Genomic DNA, 25,586 nt, shown 5'->3' with positions numbered 1-25,586 from the left:
ATAATTATCGTATCCGAATCCATATTCAGATCTTCACCAAAATCGAATCGATTCGTCCTTGTCAGACACCCCACCTCTCCACCAAGTTTCGTCCAAATCCGTCCATAACTTTATGAGATATCCTGCTATTTATCGTTTTTGGCCATATCACTCAATGGTGAAGAATCACTTAGAAATTAAATAATTATCGTATCCGAATCCATATTCAGATCTTCACCAAAATCGAATCGATTCGTCCTTGTCAGACACCCCACCTCTCCACCAAGTTTCGTCCAGATCCGTCCATAACGTTATGAGATATCCTGCTATGTATCGTTTATGGCCCGATCTCCCAATAGTGAAGAATCACTTAAAACATTCTACTAGCCGGATCCGAATCCGGATCTTCACCAAAATTTAATAATTTTGTCTTTGTAACACACACTACATCTCTGCCTAATTTCCTCCGAATTCGTCCACAACTTTTTGAGATATCTTGTTCAGAGGCAGACAAAAAACAAACAGACAGACAGGGGTGAAAACATAACCTCCATCCACCTTTGGTAGCGGAGGTAAAAAAAAAAATTGCATGAAAATTGATGATGTTATGCAGCCTTGACCTTTGAACTTTTTGATTTAAAAAAAAAGCAATATTGCTTCTAGCTTTTAATTGGTGAATCGATTCTGTGACCTAATATGCAAATTCTTTAAATTTCAGGTCAATCGGATGAAAATTGATGATTTTATATGATGCTGACCTTTGACCTTTTGACCAATTATTATTATTTTGCCTTCTCTATATTCTCATAATAAAGCTTTGTTGAAAATTTGATGACAAAAACTCAAATGGTAAATTTTAATTTCAGGTCAATTGGATGTAAATTGATGATTTTATTTGATGCTGACCTTTGACCTTTTGACCAATTATTGTTTTGCCTTCTCTCTATTCTCATAATAAAGCTTTGTTGAAAATTTGATGACAAAAACTCAAATGGTAAATTTAAATTTCAGGTCAATCAGATGAAAATTGATGATTTTATATGATGCTGACCTTTGACCTTTTGACCAATTATTATTATTTTGCCTTCTCTCTATTCTCATAATAAAGCTTTGTTGAAAATTTGATGACAAAAACCCAAATGGTAAATTTAAATTTCAGGTCAATCAGATGAAAATTGATGATTTTCGTTGATGCTGACCTTTTGACCTTTTGACAAAATTATTAATTTGCCTTCTCCGTATTATCATAACAAAAGCTTTAGTCAAAATTTGATGACCATAGCTGAAATGGTAAAAAAAAGGTTACGACCTGGACAGACACCAAAAAAACACACACACACACACACACACACACACACACACACACACACACACACACACACACACACACACACACACAGTAGTTATTGCAAAATCCCACGCAAACTAGGGATAGTTACAAGAGGGTTTTCAGAATCATTGGAATTTAAATTCCAACTTCTTCCCTGGAAGTCCTTGCAGTGTCCATATGTTTTATACCTCTCCCACCTCCCCCCAGCCCTCTCTTTCTCACATTTCTCCCGATGTCCCTGCTCTCAAATGTTGTGTTTGTGTCCTTCCCCTCTCTCCCCATCTTGTCTACTGCTCCCCTTATTTTGTGTTTTATGTGTCGGTTTGACTTTTTGTGTGATTAATGTAAGCTCTTTCACGAGCCTCGATCTTGTATACCAAAAAAAAAAAAAATCTCCTGCGATGAAGCGAACTCCGAGGGCCTTTCACTCACTCACCGCAGTCAGGTTGGTGGTCTTTCCGTCTTCTACCGACTCCTCTCCGGCCTTGCTCCCCCAGCTCTCTCTGGGCTCTGTCCCCCAAATATTCCTACAGGTCGCACAGGATCTGCCAGCAACCCTCTTATGGTTAAACTGCCAAAATCTAGACTCTCTGCTCACCTTCACTCCTTCATTCCTCTTTTCTCCCGCCTCTGGAACAAACTCCCTCACTCCCTTCAATCCCACTCCTCCCTCCAGGTCTTTAAAACAGCTGTTCACCACCATCTCTTATCTACCCCCATCCAAAACCTTGATCTTTTTTACCCCCGCTATTTTTTTACCCCAGATACACTTTTTTCAAATTCCAACTTCTTTCCTGGAAGTCCTTGCAGTGACCATATGTTTTATACATCTCCCACCTCCCCCCAAGCCCTCTCCCTCCCACAGATCTCTCGAAGTCCCTGTTCTCAAATGTTGTGTTTGTGTCCTTCCCCCTCTCTCCCCATCTTGTCTACCGCTCCCCTTGTTTTTTGTGTTTTGTGTGTCGGTTTGACTTTTTGTGTGATTATTGTTCGCTCTTTCACGAGCCTCGATGTTGTATACAAAAAAAAAAAGAGAGATTTATATCATGTGAAACCATAACTCCATCTTTCTTTGAATAATGGTTGTGCCTGCAAATATCACATTACATTACATCTGTAACTCCCTCTCCCTCTCTTGATTTGGTTTCACATTCACGTGAAATAATTTTGTGTGTGTGTGTGTGTGTGTGTGTGTGTGTGTGTGTGTGTGTGTGTGTGTGTTCATTGCTTAATATATCACTGGGTAAATTCGTACATGGAAACAATCAACATGTACTGTCATTGCAAATGGGAGGAGGGATGGACAGGGAACAACCATTATTGAAAGAAAAATGTAGGGATGGTTTCACATGATACTCGCTTGTGTCCAACTGTACCTTGTTTACATTCTTTACGGCGTATCATCCCTACATCCTTTTACATGATGAAAGAAATGGTTTTTATTACTTTTTATACTTTTAACGATGTGTATATATGAATCAGGAAGAAGATAATTGGTGCAGGGTCATGTATTTGCACAATTAGGCTGCTCATGGTCACTTTTGAGTTGCAATTCCACCGGGTTTCCGCATATCTCACGGTATTGTAAGTTGAGCAGGTGACCATGATGTGCCATGACATGTAGAAGCTATGCTGCTCCTGTTATCGATCGCAGTTTCTGTGAAGTTGGTGATGGCATGATAGTGGGGTGGATAGGGAAGGGGAAAGAGTTAAATATTCCACTGTTTTTATGAGTTGATGAAGAAATATGTAACGATGGATGTGGAACTGCCCATTTGCTTTTATGAGCGGGAGGAAGAGAGTTGGGGAGGGGAGGACAGAGAGTTTGCGTTGGAAGGAGGAGGGAGGGGGGAAGCAAAGGTCGGACGTAGTTGGGATGGGAAGTTGAGACTTTGGTGAGGGGGGTGGAGGGGTTGAGGCCTTTCAGTGGGTTGAGGGGCGGGGGAGGTTAAGGAGATCTGGAGAGGAGGTGAGGGGGTTTGAGGAGTTTTGGAAGGGGTAAGGGGGGGTTGAAGAGTTGTGGTGAGGGGGGCTGGGCAGGGGGTTTGAAGGCTTGGAGTGGGATAAGGATTGAAGCTTTGGGGTTGGGAGGTGGAGGTTGAGGGTTTGGAGTAGGGAGGTAGGGGTTCAGGACTTAGGGTTGGGAGATAGAGGTTGAGGACTTGGGGTTGGGAGGCAGAGGTTGAGGACTTGGGGTTGGGAGGCAGAGGTTGAGGACTTGGGGTTGGGAGGCAGAGGTTGAGGACTTGGGGTTGGGAGGCAGAAGTTGAGGACTTGGGGTTGGGAGGCAGAGGTTGAGGACTTGGGGTTGGGAGGCAGAGGTTGAGGACTTGGGGTTGGGAGGCAGAGGTTGAGGACTTGGGGTTGGGAGGCAGAGGTTGAGGACTTGGGATTGGGAGGCAGAGGTTGAGGACTTGGGATTGGGAGGCAGAGGTTGAGGACTTGGGGTTGGGAGGCAGAGGTTGAGGACTTGGGGTTGGGAGGCAGAGGTTGAGGACTTGGGGTTGGGAGGCAGAGGTTGAGGACTTGGGGTTGGGAGGCAGAGGTTGAGGACTTGGGGTTGGGAGGCAGAGGTTGAGGACTTGTGATTGGGAGGCAGAGGTTGAGGACTTGGGATTGGCAGGCAGAGGTTGAGGACTTGGGGTTGGGAGGCAGAGGTTGAGGACTTGGGGTTGGGAGGCAGAGGTTGAGGACTTGGGGTTGGGAGGCAGAGGTTGAGGACTTGTGATTGGGAGGCAGAGGTTGAGGACTTGGGATTGGCAGGCAGAGGTTGAGGACTTGGGGTTGGGAGGCAGAGGTTGAGGACTTGGGATTGGGAGGCAGAGGTTGAGGACTTGGTGGTTAGAAGATTGGGGGTGATGACTTCGGGTTTTGTGGGGTGAGAGTGTTGAGGAAAGTCACATTCTACATTGCACGTTCCACAGGTTCCTGCTTGTAATAATATTAATAATTTTTACCCCCGCCATCTGCATTGTATGCACACACACATGATTTCTCCCCCTTAACCCTTTCCCCCCTCCCACTTCCCCCTCCACCGCACCCTTGCCCTCTCCCATGGGGAGCGGGTGATTCTATTAGGATTAAATAGTAAATAAAGAAAGGGGGAGCTGAATGCGTTTGCAAATATATTACCTCTATTCCTCGGGCTTGTAGGTGCCTGAATAGTACACGGTTCATCACAAGCCTGCGAATGAAAGAAAACAGATTTCCTGGATGCATCTGGATTTGAGGTAAAATGAAAATAAAACGACAAAACCACATACAAGGCTTTCATCTGCAGCTCAATGGAATACTGCTCTCCCCTCTGGGCCGGTGCTCCTGCCTCACACCTAGCTCGGCTTCACGCTGTTGAAACCAAAGCTTTGAGAATCATTGCAATCTCCTGCGATGAAGCTAACTCCGAGGGCCTCTCACTCACTCACCGCAGGCAGGTTGGTGGTCTTTCTGTCTTCTACCGACTCCTCTCCGGCCTTGCTCCCACAGCTCTCTCTGGGCTCTGTCCCCAAAATATTCCTTCAGGTCGCACAAGATCTGCCTGCAACCCTCTTACGGTTAAACTGCCAAAATCTAGGCTCTCTGCTCACCTTCACTCTTTCATTCCTCTTTTCTCCCGCCTCTGGAACAAACTCCCTCACTCCCTTCAATCCCACTCCACCCTCCAGGTCTTTAAACCAGCTGTTCACCACCATCTCTTAATTCATCACCATCCAAAACCTTGATATTTTCTACCCCCGTTAATTCACCCCAGATCCACTTTTCTGAAATTCGGACTTCTTTCCCGGAAGTCCTAGCTGTGTCCATGTGTTTTTTTTTTACCTCTCCCACCCACCACCCCCCTTCCCATTCCTCCTCCCCCCAAGCCCTCTCCCTCCCACAGTTCTCTCGATGTCCCTTCTCTCATCTTGTCTATTGCTGCCCTTATTTTTGTGTTTTATGTGTCGGTTTGACTTTTTGTGTGATTAATGTTCGCTCTTTCACGAGCCTCGATGTTGTATACAAAAAAAAAAAAACTAAGCTGTCAAAATTGATGTGAAAACGCATGTGGAAATAGGCTAAAGGGTTAATTACTGGGTGTGAGGTTGCCAAACGTGCCAAATATCCAAGAACATTCCTTCTTTTAAAATATTTAAAGATTGTTTGGTTGCCATTATCTGACTGAGATTTCAGGAAGTACCTAATCTCAAAGGTTTTGTTTGTATATCATTTCAGATATTCAACTGTTTTGCCAATTCCAGTATTTTCCTGTCATTTCTGTTTTTGTGCCTGAATTATAATTGGACAGTGGAGGGCCAACATTAAGTTTCAGTGGGAATAACACAACCTGGATATGCTCAGTGTATTGCAAAGAATGTCGGGAAGTTGGATCTCGGCCGGGTCCCAGAGGTCCAATTGACTATCCCGAAAGAATTGTGCTCCAGACCCAATGGTGCAAATTATTCAATCATAAAGAACAGCCAAACGATAATAATCCTATGCAATTGTTCCTAAAAATGTAGTGTCCACAGCTGGTGTTTTTCCTGCAACACTGAGATGCTCTGTCGTTACTCCAGTTTTGAAGAATCCTTCTTTGGACAAAGAAGAATTAAGTAACTATAGGCCTGTCTCAAATTTACCAAATTTATATATAGCCAACTGGTGATGGTGGTAGAGAGTATTACAATTTCCTTTTTTACCTGGGCAATGCTGAGGTTAAAGCACTCTTTGCACAGGTAAATTTGTCCTTCCCCTCCCCCCTCTGCCTACTCTCCTTTCCCCTCCTCCCTCCCCTTCCCTCACACCCCCCTCATCTGAGCATCACCTGGTACTTCATCTAGTTCATTTATATGCAATCACTCTTCAGACCTTGGCAAAATCACAAGCTGATCAATCTTGACGAATCTCATTGTCTCACGAGCTCTTTCCGAAAGGACCAATTGGCAACCCCCCTCCCCCCATCTTCCGGTACTTTCTTAACAATCCTCTTGAGGAAGTTCAGTCACTCAAACTCCTGGGTCTCACTATCAGTCATGATGTTTCTTGGGCAAATCACATTTCAAAGTTGGCCTCCAAGGCCAGCCGCTGACTGGACATCCTCCACCATACAAAGTCCTTCCTTGGCACACATAAACTCCATCAACATTCAAGGCCTTCATCCACTGCTTGATTGAGTACTGCTCTCCCCTCATGGGCTGGCTCACCTGCCTCACTCACACCTTGCTCAGCTAGATGTCGTGAAAACCAAGGCCTTCAGGATTATTGGAATCTCCCGCGATGGAACTGAGTCTATGGATCTATCACTTCCCCATCACAGACATGTTGGTGGTCTCTCGTTATGCTCCCACCTCCTTTCCGGTCTTGCACTCCATGTTTTCTCCTCTCCCAGGTTGCTACAAGGCACACATGGTCCACCAACAACCCCCTTCTGGTGAAACTACCTATATCCAAGATCACTGTTCACCTCCACTCATTCGTTCCTCCTCTTTCCCACTTGTGGAACCAACTACCGCATTCTCTTCAATGTCATTCTTCTCTCCAGGTCTTCAAGACAGCTGTTCACCACCATCTCAGATCTTCCCCAACCCAAAACCATGATCCTTTCTACCCTTGTAAACCTCCCCCCAACCCAATCTCTCCTCCTTCCAAATTTCCAGTTTTCCCTCCCGAGAGTTCCCTTCTGTATCCATCTTGTCCACCCCCAGGCATCTTCTCCTGCCCCCCATTCCATTCTTCCCCACACCCATTGTTTGTCCGCCTCCCACAGTCTTGGCCTTCAACTCTGCTGTTGGTGTTTCCCCTTTCTCTGCTTTTCCTTTTGTCTTGTTCCATCCTGATCCGTTCAATGTACTTGCTCTTCCATGAGCCTCGACTATTTATACTAAAAAAAAGGAAAACATAATTCACCTAACCAGATCTGGTGATTGTGTTTGTACTCACTTTTGTCTCTCTAAGCGCCTCGATGACATACAGGCATGACTGATACATAGGACGTTGAAACTGAATTCTAGTAAGACCTAATTACCTCCATCACCGAAGGTGTATGGAGGTTATCTTTTCACCCTTGTCTGTTTGTCTGTGAGCAGGATATCTCCAAAAGTTATGGACGAATGCGGACAAAACTTCATGGACAGGTGTGTGACAAGGGCGAATTGGTGTGATTCTGGTGAAGATCCGGATCTGGATCTATTGTAAATATTTCCACATAACATCCATGTTAAACCAATTGCACTGGATCCCATTGACAGAGAATACAATCTATCTATAATTCCAGTAATCTCTGTGTGATGTGTGTGTGTATGTGTGTATGTGTGTATGTGTGTCTGTGACCGCTGTTTCTCGACAACCACGGGTCCGATATACTTGAAACTTGCCAGGTATATTGCTGGGGACCTGAGGATGTGCCTTTTCAAGGTTTCATATTAATCGGACAAGTAGTTACCGAGCTATGGCGATTTAGCCGTTCGCCGTTCGCTTTGGCTTTGCGAATGGACCAAACCATTTCATGTAAATAGAGGGGGGGGGGGGGTTCTGTGGTCGTTGCGAATGGACCAAACCATTTCATGTAAATAGAGGGGGGGGGGTTCTGTGGTCGTTACTGCCACGTGGTTTCAAAGTTTTTTTTTGTTGTTGTTGTTTGCACGCATGTTTTTTTGCACCCACGTACGGGCACGCTCTAGTCTATCTATAATTCCATTAATCTCTGTGTGTATGTGTGTATGTGTGTTTGTATGTGTGTATGTGTGTATGTTTGTCTGTGACCGCTGTTTCTCGACAACTACCGGTCCGATATACTTGAAACTTGCCAGGTATATTGCTGGGGACCCGAGGATGTGCCTTTTCAAGGTTTGAAATTAATCGGACAAGTAGTTACCGAGCTATGGCGATTTCTTTACCAAACACCGCAAGCCGTTCGCTTTGGACCAAACCATTTCATGTAAATAGAGGGGGGGGTTCTGTGGTCGTTGCGAATGGACCAAACCATTCATGTAAATAGAGGGGGGGGTTCTGTGGTCGTTACTGCCACGTGGTTTCAAAGTTTTTTTTTGTTGTTGTTGTTTGCACGCATGTTTTTTTGCACCCACGTACGGGCACACCCTAGGATGTTTACACACACACACCCCTACACAAATTTTTTTTTTTTTTTTTTTTTGGCAAGGAACGGGCACCCACGTACGGGCACGTCCTAGCTTATATATAGTACGGGCATGCCCTAGTATATATAAATATGAAAAGGTGAACTTATAGATCTAGTCTATCTATAATTCCAGTAATCTCTGTATGTGTGTTTGTTTGTTTGTTTGTTTGTTTGTCTGTGCCCGCTGTTTCTCGACAACCACGGGTCCGATATACTTTAAACTTGCCAGGTATATTGCTGGGGACCCGAGGATGTGCCTTTTCAAGGTTTCATATTAATCGGACAATTACTTACCGAGCTATGTCCAAAAAACGATTCAACCAATCAGAGAGCAGCGAGCTATCGCGTGTGCCGAACGTGGCGAACACACTCTGCCTCGGACGGCACATTTGAGAGCGTATTCATTTATTTCAAGTTGGAAAACTATGTTGCCGTTAAACTATGTTTTAAAACTAATTAAAACTACTATCTATAATTCCACGGGTCCGATAAAAAACACCGTACTCGCAAGCCGTTCGCTTTGGACCAAACCATTTCATGTAAATAGAGGGGGGGGGATTGTCACCACTCACAAGCCGTTCGCTTTGGACCAAACCATTTCATGTAAATAGAGGGGGGGGGATATAATTTTAGATATATATATAGTACGGGCATGCCCTAGTATAGAATAATTCTTCAAACTTTCAAGTCTAGAAGTCCTTGTGACCTCGTCATCGTCTCGTCTAGTATACATCTCATGTTTTACACAGCAGAGAACACCTTATTCACTTCATTCTGCAGGAGCTCCTTCTCTTCTCTTATTGTATATGAATTCCACAAAAGGCAGGCCATACAGTCACGTGAAAAAGTAAGTACACCCCATGTAAAGTTTTGACTTTTTCAACATATTTCAACATACAGCTATTTGATCTTCATTTCAACAATATTGATAGATAAAGGTGATATAAAACAACAAATATCATGAAACATTTACATTTTGTTGTCCATTGTATAATTTAAATAAACATAAATGCAAATTTCGCAAGTGGAAAAAGTAAGTACACCCTTGGCTCTAATAGGTGGTATTGCCCCCTTCGGCAGAAACAACCTCAAGTAGGCGTTTCTTATAACTATCTACCAGTCTCTGACATCGACTGGGAGAAATTTTTGCCCACTCCTCCATGCAGAATTATTTCAGCTGTGCGATGTTTGAGGGGTTTCTTGCATGCACAGCTCGTTTCAAATCCCCCCACAACATCTCGATGGGATTTAGATCCGGGCTTTGACTTGGCCATTCCAGAACCCTCCATTTCTTTCTTTTCAGCAATTCCTTGGCGGATTTACTGGTATGTTCAGGGTCATTGTCATGTTGAAAGGTCCACCTTCGGTTGAGCTTCAACTTTCCGACAGATGGCCTCACATTATCCTCAAGCACCCTCTGGTACAATGAAGAATTCATCGTGGATTCTATGATGGTGAGCTGCCCAGGCCCTGATGCAGCAAAGCTGCCCCAAACCATAATATTTCCACCACCATGCTTTACAGTTGGTATCAGGCTCTTGTGGTCAAATGCTGTCTTTGGTTTTTGCCAAACATGTCTTCTGGTACTGTGGCCAAATAGCTCTACCTTTGACTCATCTGTCCAGAGCACATTGTTCCAGAAGTGCTGGTCTTTGCCTCGGTGTTCATTGGCAAACTTTAGTCTTGCCCTGATGTTCTTTCTGGACAGCAAAGGTTTCCTCCTGGCACACCTCCCATGTCGATCAAAATTGTGCAGCCTCTTTCTAATGGTAGACTCGTGCACTTTGACATCAACAGTGGCAAGAGATACCTGTAGGTCACGTGATGGCATTCTGGGGTTCTTAGAGACTTCTTTCAGCATCTTCCGGTCTGCTCTCGAGCTGAACTTGCTGGGGCGGCCTGGACTGAACAAGTTGGCAGTTGTTTGGAATCTTTTCCACTTGTAGATGATCTTCCGGACAGTCGAATGATTGATTTCAAATTGTTTGGAGATCTTTTTAAATCCCTTCCCAGACTGGTAGGCATCTATAACCTTCTTTCTGAAGGCCTCAGAGAGCTCTTTTGATCGAGGCATGGTGACGCCGCTCACTTCAACAACAAAGAGCAAACCAAACTAAATGTCTGAGGTTTAAATAAGACAGGTTCCTCCAAGATCCTCTCTAACGATGTTCTAATCATTTGCACCTGAGCTGGTGCACCTGATTCTAATTTTAGGTATTTGAAGTAGTGATAAATGTAGGAGTGTACTTACTTTTTCCACATGCGAAATTTGCATTTATGTTTATTTAAATTATACAATGGACTACAAAATGTAAATGTTTCATGATATTTGTTATATTATATCACCTTTATCTATCAATATTGTTGAAATGAAGATCAAATAGCTGTATGTTGAAATACTAGGGCATGCCCGTACGTGGGTGCCCGTTCCTTGCCAAAAAAAAAAAAAACGCTACCCGTACGCTCTACCCCGCCCGTACGCCCGTAAACAAAAAAAACAACGCTCTTCGCTTCCGCCCTTCGCTCTGACTGAATTGGGAGAAATAATGCGCATAAGAAATCGAGAAATTATTATTTTCTCCGGAAGAAATCGAATTACGAACCGTAATGGCGCAGGCTCTCGGGCTCGCAACAACGCGTTCTGTGATTGGCTGCCAGAAGTGAAGTCTTCACTGTCGCAAATGTGAAGCAATGAATACGATGAATCGCAAATTAGTTTTTATTAGTTTTAAAACATAGTTTAACGGCAACATAGTTTGCCGACGGGAAATAAATGAATACGCTCTCAAATGTGCCATCCGAGGCAGAGTCTGTTCGCCACGTTCGGCACACGTGATAGCTCGCTGCTCTCTGATTGGTTGAATCGTTTTTTGGACATAGCTCGGTAACTACTTCTGCGATTAATTTAAAACCTTGAAAAGGCACATCCTCGGGTCCCCAGCAATATACCTGGCAAGTTTCAAGTATATCGGACCGGTAGTTGTCGAGAAACAGCGGTCACAGACAAACATACAAACATACAAACATACAAACAAACATACACACAGAGATTAGTGGAATTATAGATAGATGTTGAAAAAGTCAAAACTTTACATGGGGTGTTTACTCATACTTCCTTTTCACGTGACTGTAGTTCCTTTCAATCAAAGGCTTTGGAACAAACTCTCAATTTGAATGAGAAGTATTATTTGCAGAGATGTAAGCAGTGATAATGAGGACAGTCTGTGTGATTGATTATGATGTAAATGCTGAAATTAATGGATCAACACTCACTTGTCAAACAAAGGTGGGAACCATTTCTTCTGTAATAATCCATCATCAGGCTGTGGTGTGAACATCCTACAAGGAGCATATGACACATCAGCACCACAAATTACCCACTGGAATTTCAACATAAAATTAGTTTCCTTGTGATGATACTGTCCTAACCAGAAAAACAAGTACAGCATGCAGGAGCTGCTAGTTCTGTGGTGGCGTAGAGGTAGTTAAAATTATATTTCTTCGGACATTTAATTAATTTATCAAAATGGGATAAATATTTAATCTTGTGAAATATTCATTGTTGCCAACTGTCTGGCATTAACATGGATTTTCCCCAGAATTGACATCACACTGGGCTTATGTAATTGTTGCTACAATGTACCAGTATTTATCCCACCCACTAGAAATGCTCTCCCTTGATAATTTTATTGCATTCAATAAGACCTGTAGCTTGAATAATATCTGCTCCTTTTTTGTATACAAATTTGAGGCTTGTTGATGAGCCGGAACATGGAACAGAACACTGTAAAGTGGGGAAACACATCAGCAGACAATTTCCCAACAAAACTAGTTTTACAAACCCACAAAAACCAGTTAAAACCAATTCATAAGACACTTTTGTCATTTTTTATAATTTCCAAAGGATGAATTTAAAAGTTCTACAATTCACCTTGAGGGCACATTGTACATTTTCACAATATTTTATGACTGCCCATAAATGAATAAATTTTCATGATAATCAAATTTACACAATATATATTAACAATTACCATTTAGGGCAAAATCGGTCAATAAATCACTCCTTCTCATGTTTAAATTTCATTCATTACCTTCGCAAAAGCGGAAGGTTATGTTTTGATCGCTGTGTATTTATTTGTATGTCTGTGTGTGTGTGTGTATGTTATTCGCATAACTCAAAAAGTATTCAACCGAATTGCATGAAATTTGGTGGGATGATTGGTTATTATACGGGACACATTTGATTAGATTTTGGGAGCAATCGGGTCAAAGGTCAAGGTCAAGGTCACGAAAAGGTCAAAATCGTATTTTTACCAAGTACAGAACAGTAGCTGCGGCGAAGGTATGCGCTCTACCAAGTGCCCGTTCTAGTTCAGTTTGTTTCACCCACTTTTTTCAAAAGCCTTGTTGTTTTTATGTTTCTAAGCAATGGCCTTGCCTCAGCCAGATAAATTTATATGACTGGTGGGAAATTCTGATGACTCACCCAAGGGTAACAGAGGGGAATTTTTATTTTAAAGCAGAATCTGCATATATGCCATATATGCCATATGGCCGCTACACACGCGAAACCAGTTAATATATATCTATCTATATATATATATATATATTGATTCATCGGTCCATATATGTATATATATATATATATATATATATATATATATATATATATATATATATATATATATATATATAGACTACCGGTCAAAAGTTTTAGAACACCTCAATTTTTCCGGTTTTTATTGAAATTTACGCAGTTTAATGTCTCAATGTACTCTGAAATTAAGCATAGAACAAATAAACATGTGGAGATAAAAAAGAAATAGAATCATTTTGTTTAACAAAATTTAATTTAAATTTTTGACTCAGCAAAGTCGCCACCCTTTTGCAGATATAACCGCCGAACACACTCGTGGCATTCTTTCTACAATGGAAATCAAATATTGTTCGGGAAGTTCTTCCCAACACTGTTGCAGAAGTTCCCACAAATGTGTTGCACGTGTAGGTTGCTTTGCTTTCACCCTTCTGTCCAGTTCATCCCAAACCAGCTCGATGGGGTTTAAGTCTGGAGACTGTGCTGGCCATTCCATGATTTGAAGCCTACCGTCTTGTTCTTTTCCTCGAAGGTAGTTTTGACATAGCCTGGAGGTGTGTTTAGGGTCATTATCTTGCTGTAGGCTGAATCCCTGACCAACTAGGCATATACCAGAAGGTATTGCATGGCGCTGCAAAATGCTGTGGTAGCCCTTTTGGTTCAGGGTGCCAGTCTCACTGTGCATGTCGCCGACTCTGGATCCAGCAAAAGAGCCCCAGACCATCACGCTTCCTCCTCCATGTTTGACAGTTGGTGTCACACACTGAGGAACCATCCTTTCGCCGACTCAACGGCATACAAAAACCCTGCTTGATGAACCAAAGATTTCAAATATTGATTCATCGGTCCATAAGACCTTCCTCCAGTCTTCAGTACTCCACTGGCGGTGCTTCATGGCCCAGGCAAGCCTCTTTTTCTTATTTTGCTGTCTTAGCAATGGCTTTCTTACTGCCACTCGACCTGTCAAACCTGCAGCTCGAAGTCTACTCTTCACAGTTGAAACTGAGATTTGCTTACTTCGACCAGTGTTAAGCTGTGCTTGAAGCTGTTGTCCTGTGAGCCGCCTATCACGCATGCTGTTGACTCTCAGAAACTTGTCTTCTGATTCTCTCGTAGCTTTGGGTCTGCCAGACCTCTTCCTGTCAGAGTTTCCTCCAGTTTTCAATATACTACTTCCTGCAGTGCAATGTGGTATCCAATTATCCAAATAATGCTTCAGAGGGTGTAATAACAGTCTGTTCCAATGCTGCTTTTATACAGACAGGGGGTTTGTAATCAAGTAATCAGCAGAGGTTGGGACACCTGTAGGAATTCTTTGCATCAACTTTCAAGGCTTAATTTACTTGCATTGCTGCAGAACAGCGTAAGTTGTTAACCCATTACTTGTTCCCTGCAGAAGGCCTTTTTTTACAATATAACTGTGCAATTTGAATTATTTTCCCGGTTTTGCTAACCTAACCTTTTTTTTAACCTGAAGCAGTTTACTGCTTACCTTTGTACCATTTCAGGTTATTCACTGGACTTGAATTGCTTAAATTTCAATAAAAACTGGAAAAATTGAGGTGTTCTAAAGCTTTTGACCAGTAGTGTGTATATATATATATATATATATATATATATATATATATATATATATATATATATACATATATATATACCAGTTATTATGCGATTTCATACCATCAGTGGTGAACCGCCATTGAGGTATCCCATTCAGCTATCGCTGTACCTTAATGGGAGCGATAATCACCGCCTGCCACACGGTGCATTACCTCTGGTATCCACTCATTATATGGAATCGCCTGGATGCGGCCGGGAGTAAACAATCTAAATATAATTTCAGTTCTGTAGCCTATAGCGCACATAATGACGTCACTGTCATGTACGTACGCTTAGCCTGTCAAGCTCTCGGAAGAACCATCCGACAGAGCATAATTTTGATCTTTGTTCAGATACTGTCATAAATGTATGAAAAACTCACAGTTACCGACCTGGTTTCGCCCTGTTGAGGCTTCATCAGGGCAACGCAGTGAGATCTTGTATACACTTATGACTCTGAAAACCTTTCGGTTATATATCAGTTATTATGCGATTTCATACCATCAGTTTCATACCATTCCGAGCTTAGCTTGACAGGCTAAGCGTACGTACATGACGGTGACGTCATTATGTGCACTAATAGGCTGGAGAACTGAAATTATATATATATATATATATATATATATATATATATATATATATACATATATATATATATATATATATATATATATATATATATATATATATGTATATATATATATATAATATGTATATATATATATATATATATATCTATATATATATATATATATATATATATATATATATATATATATATATATACTGTATATATATATATATATATATATATATATATATATATATATATATATATATATATATATATATATATACACAAAGAATTAAGTTAAGCACCCCCCCCCGTTTTTTTACAACCTCGCACATTACAAGTTTGTTGTCGTCAAAACAGTGTAATATACCCATGATATTGCTATATTTTCTGGAGAAGTGATATTATGGTCACATAAAAACATAACAATCATGCCGTTTTCAATATTTTATTCTGAATAATTTAAGGTGAAATTTTTTGGGAATTTTAGGCATATTTTCACCTCAATTTAAGTATGGAGCTATAGGTCCATCACGGACAGTGTGGATGACGTTTATGTTTTCTAACGTACAGTCATTGTTCTGAGAAGACCTCTAGCGATCTTTGCGTCAATAACGTGTGTAGGACCCACGTGATCGGATCACTGACTCAACCAATCACTTTTTTTCACTTTGATCACTCAATTTCATCAATGGATAATTGCTAATGTCATACCAATCATTATTTGATCTCACATACCTTAGAATATATGCCAATGTATACATATACACAAAGAATATATATTAGGGGGTGCTTACCTTAATTCGTTGTGTAGGGGTGCTTAACTTAATTCTTTGTGTATATATATATAGATATATATATATATATATATATATATATATATATATATATATATATATATATATATATATATATATATATATATATACAGACTTGACATTTAATATGGAATATTTTTTTTGTGGGGGTGAACTTACTTTTCAAGATGTCTTAGAACCAAAAGTTCATTGGAATTATGTTGAAATTATTCTAGATTTTGTTAATGTGACCTTTGAAAGAAACAAAAACCACATATGACATTTCGAAACAAATAAATTGATCCTTGAAAGTGATGTAAACTGATATCGAACTCAATTCATGGACAGTACTGTGTTAAACTTCTGTTCGTTTTCCAGAAGTATCTCTTTATTTTGCACATTAGCCAAAAATTTTTTTAACAAAAACAAAAGTTAAATTACGACTGGGATTACGGAGAGTAAAATTACAGTTCAGTACTTCGTGTAACCCCCACGAGCATTCAGGAGAGCACGTACACGTTGAGGCATGCTGTCCACGAGATTTGCCAAGGTTTGGACAGGAATTGCTTGCCATGCAGTGACAATAGCCTGCTGCAATTCACGCACAGAGGTCGGCTGATGGTCCAAGTGGTCGATTTGACCCGTTAATTCTGCCCACAAGTTCTCTATTGGATTCATATCCAGGGACATAGGCAGGCCACTCCATATGCTCTACACCACGGTCAGCAAGAAAGTGTTGGATCATGCGAGCACGATGAGGCCGTGCATTGTCATCTTGGAAGACAAAGTTTCCTCGAAAGGCTGCACGAGCAAATGGAAGCAATGTTTCTTCCAGAATGGCCCTGTACTTGAACTGGTCCAGGTTTCCATTCAGAACAACCAGGTCCGTTTTGCCCCCTGCATGAAAAGCAGCCCAAACGGTCACCCCACCACCTCCAGCTTGGACTCTTGGCACTATACAATCTTTGTTGTAGGCTTCATGCACTTGTCTGCGCACTCGGACGCGGCCATCTTGACGATAAACCAGAAATCTAGACTCGTCACTGAAGATCACGTGATTCCAGTGTCCTGGCTGCCATTGACAGTGCTCTCTGGCCCACTGCAATCGGCGCTGGCGGTGTTGTCTGGTCAGGCGTGGCTTTCTCAGGGGATGCCTGGCACGATAGCCTGCTTGAACCAGTCGTTGGTTGACTAGCCTTCTGGATACAGGCACATTTGTCAGTTGCTGCCACTCAGCCCTAAGCCGATTAGCTGACTTGGTACGGCCATTGCGGACTAACCGGTGCAGCTGGCGATCATCCCTCCTTGTGGTTCTGCGGGGATGTCCTGGCCTCGGTATTGGAGGAGGGACACCCCTCTGAGCATTTCGTTTCAGGATCTTTGACACCTGACCTTGAGTGATGCCATACTGCCGAGCAATAGCACGCTGTTTCATGCCGTAATTTCGTAAAGCCACCACTCCATGACAAACAGCATTGTCGAGTTGACGGACCATCTCCAGAGGAAGCGGCAATAACTTTTGGAGACGTGCAGCAATTGTTTTCCACTAATACAGAACGCAACAACCCTTGTATACCCGACTGTGAAGCCAATCATCAAATGCACCTGTCCGTACATTTTGCCACGCCACCTGTGATATAATCCTGTTGTTGACTTCTTGCTGCGACAGACAATCAGTGACATGGTTCTTTTAACAAATAAATCACCAAAGTGTAAAAGAAACTCACCAGATTGATATACTGAGTTAAGAAAGCACACCCGTCAAGAAAAAAAAAATTCCATATTAAATGCTAAGTCTGTATATATATATTTTATAAACAGGAATCAAATTCCTGCGAGGGGCTAAGTGTGAAAAAATTCTGACTCAATGCGGGGCTCGAGCCACGGACCTCTGTTGATAACGCGTCAACAGCCCACTGTGCTATTGAGCTAGCCGCAATCTCCTCAGAACTTTTCCACACTTAACACTGCGAGCTTTATCATGGCCGATGTCTTACGTGCCTGCTAGGCACACCCCGAATGTTAGCGTAAGTCCGTGGTTCGAGCCCCGCATTGTCAGAATTTTTTCACACTTAGCCTCTCGCAGGAATTTGATTCCTGTTTATAAAATTGTATTTGAATTAATCTTCAATGCATTTCTACTTATTCACACATACATACGCATGCATATACTTATGACTCTGAAACATTCGGGGTCTGCCTAGCAGGCACGTAAGACATCGGCCATGATAAAGCTCGCAGGGTTAAGTGTGGAAAAGTTCTGAGGAGATTGTGGCTGGCTCAATAGCGCAGTGGGCTGTTGACGCGTTAGCAACGGAGGTCCGTGGTTCGAGCCCCGCATTGAGTCAGAATTTTTTCACACTTAGCCCCTCGCAGGAATTTGATTCCTGTTTATAATATATATATATATATATATATATATATGTACATACAACACAACAAGAGGCATTTTAACGCCATTTTCCTTGCTAGAGCGAGGGTTGGCCATATATATATATATGGTGATGTTCGGTAAAAATCCTGTTACTGTGATAACTTGTAAACCAGTGATGGGATTTTGCCCAAACATGGTATGAGTATATATTATGATGCAAAGACGAACTGATAATATTTTGGCATTAAAGTTGAGGAGTGAGGTGATTTTGTGATTTTGGTGAGGTTAGTCAGGTCAGGTAAAAATCCGGAAGATTTCATGATGCCATGCACACACTTTCGAAGTGTGGACCGACCTCCTTTCAATACATTATTTCCCAATGCATAGTGTTCGTTCTCCATATGTTTATTGTGCCATGTCGTGCAGGACGTACCGGAAGCACAACGAGGGCATCATTATTTCAAATACATCTTCTCGAAGGTGCAGAAAGGGTAGAAGGCCAGTGTAAAGCGCAAACAGCATCGACGTTACACCACATTTATTGAAGGCAAGAAGCACTTTTTTGTTCTGAAAAACAAACAACAAACAACATGCATTTTAAGGCCATTTTCCCTGCTAGAGCGGGGGTTAGCCTTGCGGTCCCCATGACAATCTTCTCCATTTTGCCCTATTTTCTGCATCTCTCCTTGTTAACCCCCTTTCCCGCATTTCTTCTTCCACCATCTTTAGCCAAGTCTTTCTCGGTCTTCCCCGTCCTCTACTTCCTTCTACATTCATTTCCATCACTCTTCTCAACCAGTCACTTTCATCCTTCCTCAACACATGACCAAACCATCTCAACCTGTTTCTCTTCACAGCCTCAATCACAGGCTCTATTCCCATCATCTTTCGCAATTCTTCTTTTGTCTTCCTCTCTCTCAATGATACTCCACACATCCACCAATCCATTCGCATTTCCACCCTTTCCAGCCTTCGTTGTTGCTCTACATTCCTTACCCATGTCTCTCTCCCAAAAATCATAACACTTCTCACACATGCAGCATACACCTTTCCCTTCAGCTTCAACGAAACTCCCCTCCCCATCAGCACGCCTCTCAGTTCCCGAAACTTCTTCCATGCACATCTCACTCTAGCAACCGTTGCCGAGTCTGATCCACCTTCTCCATTCAGCACGTCTCCGAGGTAGCAAAATGTTTTCACACCTTCCAGCTTCACGCCGTCTCCAAGATCCAACTCAACATTTCCTCCATCTGCAGCTTCCTCTGTGCACACCTTACATTTGAATGTAGCTGCCACACTGGTTAATGACCCTCTCAAACCACGACATTTTTGATGAACCCACTCAGCGCACATTGTACATTGAATGGAGTTCACTCCGACACCCTTGCTACACACAGCACATGGCCACTTCCCAGTTCTTTCCATCTCACCACATGCTTTACCAATTGCCATTACCTTCGTCTTTCCAATATTCACCTTCAGACCTTTTGTCTCCAAACATTCCTTCCACTTGTTCATCTTTTCCTTCAGTCCATCCATACTTTCTGCAATCAACACCAGATCATCTGCATCCAACAACTCCCACGGTAAACTCTCCTTTACGTTCTGGGCCAGCACCTCCATCACAGCTACAAATAGTAGTGGACTTTGAACCGACCCCTGATGCACTCCCACCTTCACCTCAAACTCACCACTGTTCCCGTCCTTCGTCCTTACAGCTGTGCATGCTCTTTTGTACATTGCCATCACTACCCTGATCAACCATTCCTCCACTCCTAACTTCCTCAAGCCCATGTCACTACTTCGCGTGGAACCCTATCGAATGCTTTCTCCAGATCAACAAACCCAAGAAACAACTTCTTCCTCTTCTCCATGTACTTCTCCTGCAACTGCCTCACAATAAAGAGCGCGTCTGTCGTTCCTCTTCCTGGCATAAATCCAAACTGCATTTCGTCAATCTTCACTTTCTTCCGTATCCTCCTCTCCAACACCCTTTCCAATACCTTCATTCCATGCTCCAATAACTTTATCGCTCGATACGAGCCACAGTCCAGAGGGTCACCTTTCCCCTTGTATAGAGGGACGAGGGTACTCAGTTCCCAATCCACTGGAATGCGGCCTTCTTTCACCACCAGATTACAGATCTCTGTCATTCTCTTCACACCCCAACTTCCTGCTGCCTTCAACATATCTCCCACAACTCCCGTTGGCCCTCCCGCTTTTCTACTCTTCATTGCTTTTATCGCTTCCTCAACTTCCTTCTCAGTTATCTTCTCTGCCGGTCCTAAAACTGGGTTACTCTCCATGTTGCCATCCCATTCATTCTCTGCATTCAACAGCATTTCCATGTATCTCTTCCATCTTCCTTTAATTCTATCTGGATCCACAACGATTTGTCTCACTTCATACTTCAAGCAACTCACCCCCATCACATCACACCTCTCTTTCGCTATCTGCTTTGCAATCCTGAATACCTCTCTCTGACCCTCTTCCGAATCCAAGCGTTCTCCGAACATTTTCCGACATGCCTCCTGCACCTTTGCTGCCTTTTTTTTCTTTGCAGCCTTATAACTTTCATGCTCTGCTTTTTCTGCCCCCGTACCCTTCGCCTTCTGCCACTCCTTGAACTTCTTCCTCTTCTCGTCAATCCTCTTTCCAACTTCATCATCCCACCACCATGTTTCCGAGTGCCTCGGTGGTCCTTTTGTCCATCCACATACCTCACCAACGGCTCCCAACAGACTATCTTTCATTGACATCCAACTACTTTCAAGCTCAACCACATCATCCTCTACCCTACTCAGCCTCTCTTTTAATGCCTCCCTTACTGTCACCTCTTTCAACCTCCACACCTTCATTCTCGGTTGGTACTTCACCGGCCGAGCTCTCCTCGCACCTTTCACCCTTATGTCGCAGACAACCAAGTGGTGCTGTGAAACAGCCTCCTCCCCCGGGATCACCTTTGTGTTCCGGAGGTGCCCCCTATCTCGCCTACGCACCATCAGGTAGTCAACGGTTGTCGTCGACCCACCTGACGTGTATGTAACAAGCTTATTATCCTCTTTCTGGAACTGAGTATTACAAATCAGCTCCATCAGCAAAACTCCAAAATCCTTTCACCTTCTCCATTTCTCACACCATATCCGTAACCCCCATGAACTCCCTCAAAACCGTCCATACTCCTTCCCACATGTCCATTTAGGTCTCCTCCTACCACAACAACTTCCTCATCTTTCACATTTTCCATCAGCTTCTCTATTGCACACCAGAACTTGTCCTTCTCTTCATCGCTCCAACCAACCTGCGGAGCATATCCCGAGATGACATTCACCAAGAGCTTTCCAATCATCATTTTCACCATCATCAACCTATCACTCACAGAAGTCACACTCACCACACTGTCTACAAACTCCTCAGAAAACAGGACTCCAACACCATGCATGCCTTCTGGGCACCCTTGCCACACAAACTTGTATTTCTGTCCCTGCCTCCCCTTCACCATTCTCACACCACTTCCCTTCCATCTCGTCTCCTGCACACAACATATGTCCACTCTTCTTCTGACCAATACTTTCACCACTTCTCCTGATCTCCCTGTCATTGTCCCTACATTCCATGTCCCAAACCTCAGAAACCGATCTCCACTTCGGGCATCAGACGTTTTGTCATCATCAATGGAGTGATTTCCACCCTTGCTTCGATCGGGTTCCCCACCTTGAGTTTTGACGTGAGGGAGTGGGGTCCCCCACGGGGTACTTCGGGGTGTACCCTGCCCATATATCGTTGTAATTGTCATGGTTCTCTTTTTGAGGCAATGTTTTTCTGGTCGGATGCCGTTCCTGACGCCAACCCTTTTAGTCGCCTCTTACGACACGCAGGGATACGGTGTACCTATTCTAAACCGGGGTACACACCGGGGAAAAGCAACCATTAAAATCAAACATAAAAAAACAAGGGGATAATTAAATGCAGCTTAGATTTTAGCAAATGGAGCTTCCACAGTTTCAGTCATCTATAATAACAAAAGACAATGCATGCCAGATAGTGTGTGTGTGTGTGTGTGTGTGTGTGTGTGTGTGTGTGTGTGTGTGTGTGTGTGTGTGTGTGTGTGTGTCCTCCATAACTCCAAAACCATGAAACCTAGCAGCCCCAAACGTTTCATACATACTAAGGGATCTCCAAGGGAATGCATGAATGAAAACCGGGCTTGAGATAAATTTAGACACCCGTTATGAAGATAATAAACAATAACAATAAAGTTATTTTTGGGAAAATTAATTAATGGGTGAAATAAAGCTAAAAGCTTTATTTGTCATCAACATTTTGAAGTATGGATGAGAAAGGGTCGATGCGGGATGGGGGTGGAGACGTCTTTAAAACATTTATATATAAATTATCACTCGTCCCTCTTAACATTTGAGCTGTAGCATAAAGATGGATGGGGGACGCAGGTAAAGTTGGGTGAGAAGGATGGCATACAAATAAATTTAGGTTTATTAAACTTTTCCCCCAGTTTATTCCACTGTGTTTTCCATCACGGCATCTTCGCAGCTGCAAGACTGCATACCAAGCACAAACAAACCAAATACAGGTGTAGATTGCAGAATCCTGGAAAGAGGCAGCTTTCTGAACAGGTCTTGACCAAAGTTTAAGACACTGAGTTACACACGTTTATGGCCATTACCAGAATATGAGAGCTGAAAGAATAAAAACAAATTAAAGATGCACAGACACTCAACATCAAGGGTTCCCAAAGTTTTGGTCAAGGAGGACCACTCAAGAAGTTGGACAATCATGGCTGGCGGGTTGCTTAATAACTTTCACCTTCTATTATTAAACACTTAAAAGTCAATTAAATATATCCTGCCTTGATAAATATACACAATTAATATATATTTTGAGAACCATGTGCACCACATTAGTATTTGCACATGTGGCACACACAGTAGGATTTTCAGAAGAAGATGGAATTATTACAATGAAAATAAACCTAAAGTCCAACTCTGCACAGAAGCATAACCTATCACAGACACACAGTATAGTGTGTGGCAGGTGTATTCTTTTTGTTTGGGGCCATGTGGTAATTGTTGGTGTGGTACATGATTCCTGACCCCACAAGAGTAAATAAGTTTAGATTTAATATTGTTACGGTTTTTAGAACCTTCACTTTGTAAATTTTGGTAAATGTTCCCTTATAAATAATCCCCTGTAAATATTCCCATTTTTGGTAAAGGTTAAAGATCGCACCCTAGTTAGTCCATGTACAACACGTAGAACACCATCGGACCTCTCTGTAGTTATCTCATTATTATGTGTTTTAGTTAAGGATCTGTTCCCAATAGTTGAATCTACGTTGCATTAATCAAATAAGATAGGCCGCTTCAATTATCCCCAATCATCTTCCTCTCTTCAAAGTGCAGTAGCGGTATGGCAGCGGCCTTAGTATAAGGGAAGACTGAGGAGCGCATGGAGAAAGAGGTGAGGAACAGCACGGCTAGGTTGCAGGGGGGCATAGAAGACCTGACGCGAGGAGTAGAGCAGCTGACAGTGGGACAAAAGGAGTTAGGGGAGCAGGTGGAAAAGAACACGGCGGTAATAGGGGGGCTGAAAGCGACACAGAAGGAGATAAAGAAAGAACTAATAGCGACGAAGAAAGAATGTCAGACGGTACACGAGGGACTGACAAAGAGGTTAGAGGAGGTGGTAGAGACAATGGAGACGAAAGAACGGGAAGTCAGGAAACATATAGAAACGACCAAGGTAGCGCTAGCGGAAGAAATCTATGGGGCGCACCGGGGAAATAAAAGAGGTGAAACAGAAGTTAGAGGAGGTGGAAGAAGGAGTGAGTGAAATTAAAAAGAGACGGAGGGAAACTGAGAAGGAGATAAAGGAGGAGGTGATGGAATTGGTGCAAGGTCTGTGCTCACAGCGTGATGATGTGCTTACTGACCAAATAAAGAGTTTACAGGTGGTGGAGGAGGAGCGAAGGAGAAGAGGCGCCGAGGTGAGTGGCGATATAATCGGAAATGCATGTGGTGTGAGGGGAGGTTCAGCGAGCTTGGGTGTTGATATGGACCAGGGCGTTCGTGAAAGGCCAAGGGTGAGGTGTGCGACTGGTCCGGAGTGTATGGAAAGAGAGTGTGTGCAAGGATGTCTGACTATGGGGAGTGCGAAAGGTATTGGTGAGCCAGGGTGTGCGGTGGTGATTGGGTGTGTGCAAGAATGCATCCCCATGAGTGGTACGGAGTATGTACCGGGAGAGGGTGTGCAAGAAGGTGCGTGAGAAAGGTGTGGAATGGAGGGGTGTGTGAAGAAAAAGTGTGCGCCGAGGAGTGAGGGTGCTGTCGAGAGTGAGAGTGAATGCATGACAGAGTGTGGTGGTGAGAGTGACACGGAGTGCGAGTTGGTTGTGGCGAGTGAGAAAGAATGCACACCTGGAATGGTTGAGCGTGTGCAGGAATGCACACCTGAGTTGGTGGTGAAGCGTGTGATTGGGTGTGCAAAAGAGTGCACACCCATGGTTGTCACAGAGGATGTGACCGAGGAGTGGGCGTGAGGAGGTGTGTTGATGAAGTGTGCGAACGACGAGTGTGCGCCAAGGTGTGCGAGGAGGTGTGCGGTGGTCAGGTGTGTAACGAAGTCTGTGAGCGGAATGAGTGTACCTGGGTGGTGTGTAAGAGAAAGTGCAATAACAGAGTGCACGGGATGTACGGAAGGCGTTGGCGCGCGAGAATGTGTGAGTATGGGAAGAGTCGCGTGTGGATGTGAGCATGCGAGTAAGGAATCGACGTTGACCGGGCCAGCGGTTAGGCCGACGTATAGCCGACGCGAGCTCTTGGTCCGTACCGGGCTTTGTGTACAGCGGGAACCGGCGAGGCTCATAATCACGGTGGTTTCAAAAGAACCGCCATGCGCGATCCGCGCCAGGCCCCGCCCTGCACGGTCAGTTCCGCGCTTTGCCAGGCAAAGCGGGCGGCCCGGTTCGAGGGGAGGTAGGAGGGGTCAGAACGGCGCCCCCTTGTGGTTGCGGCATTCCGGCCGGGCAAGATTGGGCCATCGGGAAGGAGACCGAAAGGCTCCGTGCCGAGGTGGACCTCGGAATCTCGGCCCGACGAAACCTCCTCCCATGCATCGAGTGCCGGACGGACCCAACCGCAGTAGACGAACCACCCGCATTCATTGCTCGGCTTTGCGAAGCCGAGCTTCGAAAATGTAATGACGCACCGAG

At 43.4% G+C, this 25,586-nt stretch overlaps 1 protein-coding gene and 1 long non-coding RNA gene across 2 annotated transcripts in view; one reads left to right on the top strand and one right to left on the bottom strand.

Moving 5' to 3' along the window:
* LOC137428938 (lysophospholipase D GDPD1-like) overlaps positions 1-25,586 on the bottom strand; it is an 88,081-nt gene that overhangs the window by 4,463 nt on the left and 58,032 nt on the right. The window contains exons 7-9 of the mRNA XM_068118824.2: positions 18,792-18,925; positions 11,694-11,759; positions 4,442-4,493 (exon numbers count right to left, since the gene is read on the bottom strand). Coding sequence (XP_067974925.1) covers positions 4,442-4,493; positions 11,694-11,759; positions 18,792-18,925 — 252 coding nt within the window. The remainder of the gene's footprint in view (positions 1-4,441; positions 4,494-11,693; positions 11,760-18,791; positions 18,926-25,586) is intronic.
* LOC137428940 (uncharacterized) overlaps positions 1-25,586 on the top strand; it is an 80,449-nt gene that overhangs the window by 45,990 nt on the left and 8,873 nt on the right. The window contains exon 2 of the long non-coding RNA XR_010984777.1: positions 7,369-7,416. This is a non-coding gene — a long non-coding RNA (uncharacterized LOC137428940). The remainder of the gene's footprint in view (positions 1-7,368; positions 7,417-25,586) is intronic.

Source organism: Myxine glutinosa, chromosome 6 (genome assembly GCF_964187855.1).
Source record: "Myxine glutinosa chromosome 6, kmMyxGlut1.1, whole genome shotgun sequence".
NCBI classification, from domain to species: domain Eukaryota; kingdom Metazoa; phylum Chordata; class Myxini; order Myxiniformes; family Myxinidae; genus Myxine; species Myxine glutinosa.
Note: the sequence above shows the minus strand (reverse complement) of the source record. Positions and strands in the feature narration are given on the sequence as shown.